Source organism: Theropithecus gelada, chromosome 2 (assembly GCF_003255815.1).
Source record: "Theropithecus gelada isolate Dixy chromosome 2, Tgel_1.0, whole genome shotgun sequence".
NCBI classification, from domain to species: domain Eukaryota; kingdom Metazoa; phylum Chordata; class Mammalia; order Primates; family Cercopithecidae; genus Theropithecus; species Theropithecus gelada.
In genome coordinates this window covers 145,806,149-145,815,460 of record NC_037669.1, presented here as the reverse complement: position 1 = coordinate 145,815,460, position 9,312 = coordinate 145,806,149, and the positions used below count along the sequence as shown (strand labels likewise).

The 9,312-nt window shown below is 34.0% G+C and overlaps 1 protein-coding gene across 7 annotated transcripts in view; it reads right to left on the bottom strand.

Moving 5' to 3' along the window:
• Positions 1–377: 377 nt before the first annotated feature.
• PLSCR1 (phospholipid scramblase 1) overlaps positions 378–9,312 on the bottom strand; it is a 28,637-nt gene continuing 19,702 nt past the window's right edge. For 5 of the 7 annotated variants that reach the window (XM_025375528.1, XM_025375529.1, XM_025375532.1 and 2 more), the window contains 4 exons: positions 7,013–7,233; positions 6,725–6,886; positions 2,199–2,360; positions 378–1,306 (listed from right to left, as the gene is read on the bottom strand). In XM_025375528.1, coding sequence (XP_025231313.1) covers positions 1,250–1,306; positions 2,199–2,360; positions 6,725–6,886; positions 7,013–7,233 — 602 coding nt within the window. In that variant the 3' untranslated portion in view covers positions 378–1,249. Of the gene's footprint in view, positions 1,307–1,725; positions 2,361–5,350; positions 5,366–6,724; positions 6,887–7,012; positions 7,234–9,312 lie in introns of those variants that run through there. The other 2 variants (XM_025375526.1, XM_025375527.1) reach the window with 2 other exon arrangements.

Below are 9,312 nucleotides of genomic sequence, written 5' to 3'. Positions count from 1 at the left end.
GGCTCACTGAGCTGTTAACACTTAAGCTGTCCACAGACAGCAGAGCTAAAAGAGCACTGTAACACACCTTCTGGGGCTTCAGGAATCGCAGGCAACCACACCTGGTTGCTACCACAGGGCGTGCACGGAGTTTGCTCTTGCCCGTGCCAAAGTGGTGAGCCAGTTCCAGTGCTTGTGCACTCCAGTTCCTGCCTTGTTTGCCTGCGCACTCCCTCCCAGGAGGAGTTGAGAGTGGCAGGCTGAGTAAACAAGACACCCCTTCTCGAGTCCCAGGAAGGGGTCAGGGAAATATCCTGCTTCAAATGTACCATCATTTAACTGAATGAGTGTTCAAAATACCATCTGAACACATTTTGTTTAAAAACAAAAGTCAAATATACAAAAAAATCAAGTTTTTATTTCAAATATTTGAATCTAATAGATCATTATTTAGGTTTATTCTCTATGAATATATATATATATAATATTATATTTAATTAACATCTGAGTAATCTCAATTACCACTTTCTAGAAAGGATAGAGTATAAAAGCTATACATTTCATATATAAATATTAACTTTCAAAATTTATAATAGTACGAGTTTTAGAGTGAAGGAGTGTTTAAAATGTGCCTTTCTTTGGACAAGAATCATTTTGTTCTTTATTTTGTTCTTTAACAATAATTTAAAAATTGGTAATTTAATATCTTGTGAACATGAATGTATCATTTATGGTACAGCTTAGCTTCTAGGAGAAGTTAAGTGTAGCATGATTTCTTGAAGATTAAAAAATACATTTAACTTTTTAAAGATAATATACATATTGAATATTATTTGAACATAACAGTAAAGAAAATTATCTTTGAACTTTTTTGAATATATGGCATTTGCAAAATAACATCAGCTATTATGCATGAAATAAATTGTAACTAGATTTAAAATATAATTTATATAAAAATTAATAAGGCCTTAGTTAATATTCGGTAGTAAAATGGACAGTGGATCAGAGATCATAATTCAAAGCAGTTTTTTATAGGAAGTTTAATAAATGCAAAAACTCAGATGTCCTTTTTCTCAAATTCACAATGAGTATTAAAAAATGTACAAAAACCTTTATAAATCAGTTATACAGAAGATAAACTATAATTTGAAAAGCAAAAGTATACAACCAGAGCTACAGGCATTACAGCTTAATTCACACAGGTATGAGTTTAGATAGTCTCAATCAATTTACGGACTTCAGATTTCCTGAGGAGACTTTCACTAATCCACTACCACACTCCTGATTTTTGTTCCTGGCTGCCAGTGCTTTCAAAAAACATGAAATCCTAGATAAAAACAAAAATATACAAATGAATTTTCAGCAACAAAACAGAGATCAATTATCAGATGCAGAAATACTAAGGGATCTAGTGAAACACAATAACATATCTGTTAAAAAAATTAAATGTAATAAACACAGAAAAGCTCTATAGTTATATAAGTTCTACCTTTAGCTTTCCATTTTAATAATAAATTTTATAATTCTATTCATGTATTGATACCTGTATGCATTTAATTAATCTTCTGGTCATTTTCTCTAAATGTGACTTTTTCTCTATCCCCATAATTCTCATCTGTGGCTGCATATTGGAACCACCTGGAGCACTATATGAACTTTGAAGTTTGACTCAGTTGAACTGAGGTATGGACTAGTACTTACAGTTTTTAAAGGTCCCTAAGTGATTCTAATGTGAAGACAATTTCAGAATCACTGGTATATCCGATTATCTCCTGTAATTTGGTAGTTAGGTCTACACACTTGAGTGAATGCACACTCTTACTGTAGTTCATACTCCTATATTAGATGGTTTAATTTAATTACTATGAGTCATGGTCAAGTTTCCTTGTTTCACTAAATTTTTTCCACATATGCCCACTTTCAACTTCTTCCTCAAGGCATCTAGGAGATGGCTGATTTAAGGGGAGACTAAAATCTCTCCTTAGTACACCTCCCTAGTCCCTCTCTTGCCATGTGAATATTCATAGACTCTTCAGACAGAAACTAGTCACCCCAGAGTGTCAGGATCAAATAGAATTTCAGAGCTAGGATTAAATGGGAATCCGGATTTAAAATCCATAAATTTTAAAAAGTCATTTTGAAATATACACTTTACTGAATCATTTCAGAATGAACCTAGAGAAAGCATCTATAATCAAGATTAGTAAGAACAGACTTACAATGAGGAAACAGGCACCAATCATTACAGCTTTCATTTTAACATCAAGGTCTAAAGGGAACTGGATTCCAAAGTTATCAGCGTCTGTAAATGCCTCTCTCAAAATTCCGGTCCAGTGCTTGGAAATTTTGCCAACCACACACTGTTCATCAAGAGATTTAATCTAAATTGAAAAAAAAGTATTACATATTTTTAGGAAACTTATAGCAAAAGTACTTTCAAATTTGAAGATGAAACAAATATGGTATTAAAATTATGTACCATATGTAACCATGAACATGTAACCCTCATTAGATAACTAGAGGCTCCGGTATCTATTTATAGATATATGAAAAAAACTGTTTCATTATATAGAGAAATTATATGAAAGTAGTTTTTCTGAAATATTTAACAATTTCTATTTTATATTAATAGACATTAATGAATTATTTGAATTGACCCAAAATAAAATTTAGGCAAAAAAAGATATAAATATGAAATGTTTATGTGATGACATTTCTAGAAGCCATCAGGAAGGTAATGAACAAAATTCCTATTAGACTTCTGCTTTAGGAGAAGCACAGTTTACACAGACCGAAAGGTTAAATATGATGAAAAGGCTTATTACCACCCACTGTGAGTTACCAAACATGAAATGCTAAGCGCCTAGAAAAGATTAGCAGTTTGGAGTAAAGGCAAATACCAGTAAGTAACTTGATGAAATGCCCCACGACAAGGGCTGAAGTAACAGTGGGTAACTAGTGGGGTGTGAATAATAAAAGACGAAGAGTGTATAAACAAATGAGCTCCAAAGTAGCAATTTTCTAATTTTACAATTCTGCCTGAGGAAAGCCCAGGGCCATCATATAGGGTTGAATGGACTGTGCTCAGACTAAGGCAACTCCTCTAGGAGGGCAGGTGGGGAGTGAATGTAGCTGAAATTCACAAAACTAGGCACATCTATAGTTGTGTTAACAGAGGATTGTCCTTTTCAGCTAAATATATGTGGGGAATCTATAAACACTTGACTCACTTTATTTTAGTACAAGTGGAGAGTTTGTAAAATACCAGAAATAAACATCTAATATGAAACTGATAGCATAATACTGTTCATCAAATATTCATTTCATTCCCTCTCCTTCTGTATGGCCAGTATACTTCCTGTTCCTTCATAATTAGGCTTGGCCATGTTACTTGTTTGAACAATGGGTGTTAGCAGATATGACATGAGTAGTATCCTTAAACTGGGCTAAGTGCTTTGGCCTGGCTTATGATCTTCAGTGACAAGCCACTAGAAAAGCATGACTCAGGTAGCTGCTGCTGCTACAGCCACAGAACAAACATACCTGGAGCAGACTGAGGTTAACATGCAGCCCAAATCACTGCTTAAATACATCCACTGAAATACAGTTGACCTGCACACCCCTAAGCATGAGCATAAACGCTTGTTGCAAGCGGCTGAGTTTTAGGGATTATGTGTAATGAAATACTACTGTGGCAAAATAAATGAATACAAATCCTTTCTTGTACATGTTAGTATTTTTCTGCTAATAGCTGTCATTGAAGCATTTGAAGCTAGTAATGAAAACTCTGGTTTATTTTTTAATTCTGAAATTTAAAAAAAATGAAAAATGCAGCTGACAACTTACTAGTCACTGTAAACCTAACACTATACAAAGATATTAACATTTGCCCTTTTTGATTACTACAGCAAGAAATTTAAAGAAGTAGAGAATACATTTTTTTTATGGCAAGGAAAATAAATGCAAATAATGATCTTCAACCAATAAATTATCAGGACTAGATAATTTTTAGCTAAATTGTAGACATTCTGGAATAGAAAATTACTGTAATAAAATTTCAACATTTGGAAATAATAAATTGGTATTGTATAATGTTAAACTTTTAAATCCATAAACGTAATACTAATTGGTAAATCATTCTAAAAAGAAAACCATAGATTCATCTCACAATGCAAATATAAATGCAAAATACTGAAATATAACGACAGTATATAGGATCTAGTTATGTAGCAAAGAAATATAAGTGTATCGTGAGTATATTAATAGTTGCTGGTAAGCTATTTTATTTACTTGCTAATGATTTATTTATTTACTGTTATTACACCCAATTTTCATGTAAAAAAACTAAAGCAAAGAGAAGTGAAAGAATTTGTTGAAGGTCACACAGGTAAGTGTTATGAAGATGGGTTTCAAACCTGGGTATCTGGCTCCAGTGTCTATACTCTTGACCATTATGATTGCCTGCTTTTTAAAAACATATTTATTGAATACTAATGAAAATCTAGTTGAGAGGGCAGGAAAAAAAATCTGTGGGCTGTAGTTGACCATATAGAATTTATTACCACTCAGGATCAATTTCTGTATTTTGAGATTCCTGAAACACAACAGTGGCAGGAATTCAAGCTCATAGACAGAAGTGACTTGGTATGTCAGTTTTGTGTGGCCATATTTTTCCCCTACCAAGAGTCCTTGAAGGAGACAGACTCTCTTATTATCTATATTGGATAAAAGGTCTACTAGGCTCTCTCTTACTCACCATTGAGATAACCTTCTTAGAGATTCAATTACTATCTGTTTGCTGAAAACTCTCCATTCTTTTCCTCTACATAACTAAAATCCAACATGACTGTAATTCAAGTCATTAACTTCCCATATATATTTTATATAATCAACTAGAGCCCATTGATTACATTTTGCTGGTCCCTGACCTAGATGTATATTAGTATTTGATACCTTACTTTTTAAAAAGCAGACTATCATAATGGTCAAGAGGACACAAATCAAGTGTTTTTCCTCCAAGATTCTTAACTTGGCCAATGTAATATCAGAATAATAACACATCAAGTTTATCTCCAAAATTTTTTTCATCCTCAATTGACATCAAATCCATGAATTAGTTCCACATAGTACACCGATAAGATGCCTCTTGAGTTATTCTCTGTTTTAGAATGACTCCTGCCCCTGCTGTGGAACAGGATTTTCTCTCTTTTATTACTTCAAGTTTCCATGCCCAGTGGCACCCTGGTGGATTTCCTGTTCCTTAGTGGTCCCTCATACCAATAATTTCTGCTTTGAGGTGTCACAGTTTCCATTGTCAACCCTACGGAAAATTCTTCAAGTGACTATTTCTCAATTCTTTCCATGAGAGTACCTTGATATCATCATTCTGGATAAATAGAAGAAAAGTTAATTTATTACATGGAATGGATGCTTCAAGGTATCCATCAAGGAAGGCTGCTACATGAAACATAAATTCTTTAGTATCAAATATAAGGATTACACAATGCTTTTCCAGTGTTTACATTTATTTACTAAAAGTAAAATATATGCCAGCCAAACTTCTGTTAGGATTGTTCCTTGAATGAGAAATTACTTTTCACTTCTCTGGATGTAGGATAGAGATTCCATCCCTTACATGAAGAACTGCTATTATGCATACCCCTATATAAAATTTTATACATGCATATTATGCACACATATACATACACACACTATACAATCCCTTTATAAGAGCCTTTTTAAAGTTTCTACATCACCTCCTCCTTAGAACTGCAAATCTCTGTCATTAGATTATTAAGTCAATGAGGGAAAAGGATTCATCTTTACATAGCTGAGGTCTGACAGAGGAATCAAATACCATATGATTAAAGAAGGCAGACAGATCATGTAAAGGAATGACACTGGATATTGAAAAACCTCAGTAAGGGGTGGAGACAGTGATAGAGTTCCCATGTCATTATTACAAGGGGCAGCCCCACACATTTTTAGTAGATTTTTGCCCTTTCTGTGGAAAGGTGGGACCAGTTAACCCAGTTTTCTGACTTTCCAAGAGAAACAAGAAATCAAGATTAAGTCATAAAACCTTCTGATTTTTAAACATTTGCAATGAAAAAATTTGGATTGTAAAAGTAGACCATCTGTTGTTGAAGAACTACTGTATGAAATTCTACAATATATTACAGTAAATATACAAATATTAATATGTTGCAGCTTCCAGTGACCTAATTTAATACAGGGAAAAGCAGAGACCACAGAGAAGCATAATTGGGTAGTATATATTATACTAATTTTCTCAAAACTATCTTTGCATAATTGGGTTTCTAGTAGGAATTCAAAGATGTCAGACATTCTGAACATGGCCTTGAGCACTGGCAGCTGATATTTCAGATTTAAGAAAGATCCATATGCTTTGGCAATCAGACTTAGATGACAAGGTTAACATTCTGTTTAAAATGGATAATATACAGTGTCATCACACAGAAACCACCACATTTAAGTGTTAGATGATTTGCTTATTTTTATTTGACTACATAGGTCTGCTTCTCTTTTTTCCATTTATCATGACCAACAGTGACCTTTAATCAGAGTGATAACTATCATTCTGACCAAAGTTAAATATATGAGCAAATTATCTTGCTATTGAGACATTGGCACACAACACTTATTTAATGCATTTATAATATCCTGCAAAATTACATTCTTCTATTAGGAAAGCAAATCTTATAAACATTATGACATCTCTTACCTCAAAATCAACATCTCCACAACAGCTGCACACAACACATGGACCACTTATTTTTAGTACATCCTCTCTTTTCTCATTTTGAATTGTAAACTTTGGTAGACATGGGTGCCAGGTCTGAATAACATAACCTACTGGTACACCAGGAGGAGCTTGGATTTCTATCTACAAGGCAAAATAATATATGTAAATGTAATAATCGTAATGCCTACGTTTGATGAAAGGTTCAATGACAGGGTAGAAATTCTTGCTGAACTACTTTACAAAATGCCCTGGTAATTGCTCACCGACCTCCTGAAGGCAGCAGGGACAACAGCAGCTGTTACATCTTAGTGGTCTCTCCAGAGTTATGACTTCTCGACCCATATTATCAATAATCCTCAGGGTAAAAGGTCTAGATGGCCCACAGCAATTTCGGGTACAGCAATCAGTATCTTCTGCTGCAAAGTAAACCCTCTGTCCAAAGCTGTTCTTAATTTCATATTTGTTATTAGTTTCAAAACCTGTTAAAACTAAAAACATAAAAGACGAAATCATAATCACCTCTATGTTAAAAATATTGAATTTATCCAAAGATGATATAATATCTAGCTATGCCAGTTTTAGATGATACTCCAAGTGGCATAAGGAGAAGGAGAAGATATGATGTTCATAGATGATCCAGGCAGAGAAAAATGGCAAAAAAAAAAGGAGGAGGAGAGATTACCAATGTATAGAGAAATTAAGTCCTTATGTGAGACACAGGAAACAAGTTATATTTTCCTAATTCCATAAATGTCTGTCAGAAGAGAGTCTTTTCTGCTGAGGGTTGGGACAATGCTGTGGGTGGGCACAGTGGTGCTAGGTGCATAGATAAAATGTCCACTAATGCATGATAGTTTTTGTGTAATGTGGAGGGGAATATAAGAGGATTGCTGTTTATGTGCTATGAAATTTTATATTAAATCAATCGGTTTGAGGCTGTCTTATAAACCATACTTATGTCTTATTTTTTGCAATGCTTTTGAAAGAAGGCAATGTACGTGCATAAAAACCGAGGGAGTGAAAAATGAAAGGTGAATTAGAATGTCACAGTGGACCCAGGCCATCCTTATTCAACTCAGCAGTAGTTGTTCAGAAGTGGGAGGTGGGTATTAGACAAAGGGTGTTTGGCAACCAACACTTCAACTCACAGAATATCTAGACCATGGGAATCTGCACCTTAGCTGGGCTAATCTCTTCATGAGCGAAACAGATGGCTGCAAAATGCTGACGCTCACATGCTTTTGTATCAAGGGCTTTCCGTATCTAACCACACACTGGAAAGAAACCTCTCCGTATTTAAAGCCAGAAAGGAGCAATAACTGTTCCACTTGTACATAGCCCTCAGTAACTGGGGTCATGGATGTCAGAAGCCTGACTACAATAATGAGTGATTAAAATAAATATGTGGAGGAAAAGTCACTCTACAATGCCTATGTGGAAAGACTGAGTCAGAGAAAGATGGCCTTCACAAGTCTTAGCACTATGAACGCCTTTAAGAGTCCTTGGTGGGACACAGACAGACCCCGTACTCTGCATGTGTAAGAATCACTTCTGATATCAACATTTGAAATAGTCAAATGTTTAATGAGAAAAAAGTTAAGCTGATTTTGAGAGGGCATTTATTATCTAATTAATTGTTTCATTAAGTAGCTTAATCTCAAAAATCTCCAGCTTATTTGTAAAACAACATTGCTTTACATAACCTTTAAGGTTCTTTTCATTTACTTAAAAAAACAAATTGTTTATGTCTTTATTGTCTTCTGTGTTTTGAACTGAGAAAAAAAGTAAGTGCCTATTTTATGCTCAGATTCTAAAAAACTGAGTAATCTTCGTCTTTTTTATATCACTCACGAAAAAATAACATAGACTTTCAATTTTGGAGAAAAAGAAACAAAAAAACCTTGAGACATTTCTTTTTTGAAAAATAAGCATAATTAAAAACTATTAGATTTGGAACTTTCTATTTCATAATTAACACATTATTTAACAATATCTATAAAGCCCATAAACCTACAAAAAAAGATAAATAGTGTGCTGTGTAATGTTTGGTTATATGTCTGTTTGGATTTTATAGCCTTATTAATATATACTATAAAACATAAAAAATTCAGAATACAAAGCTGTCTTCCAGAGAAAGCTTTGTTTACATACACTAAAAAAAAATCAAGTAAATTATAAATATCTAATATTGTGCTTTATAAATAACTTCAATGTAATAGATGACAATCGTATATTTTAGCCAAATCCATTATTTTGCTTATACAATCCATGTTCTAAGTTTTACCAGTGGAAAGAAACTTTGGAGACAGGTGAAAACGAATTTAACAGACATATTCCTAAAAACTGGCAGAGTTTTTACTAAACCTTTTATATCTAGAAGGAAAACACTATGGTTCATAAATCTACCCGGGGTCTTCTTCCCCTGGCAGTCATTATAAAACATTACTGGCTTCCTAAGTTTATTCCTGCACCTAAGAAGCCCTGGACCCAAGGAAATGCCAGGCCATTCAGCAGGAGCAGGAGTGCTCTTCTATGAAGCCAAGCCTGCAGGCTAGTTGGTCAGCATC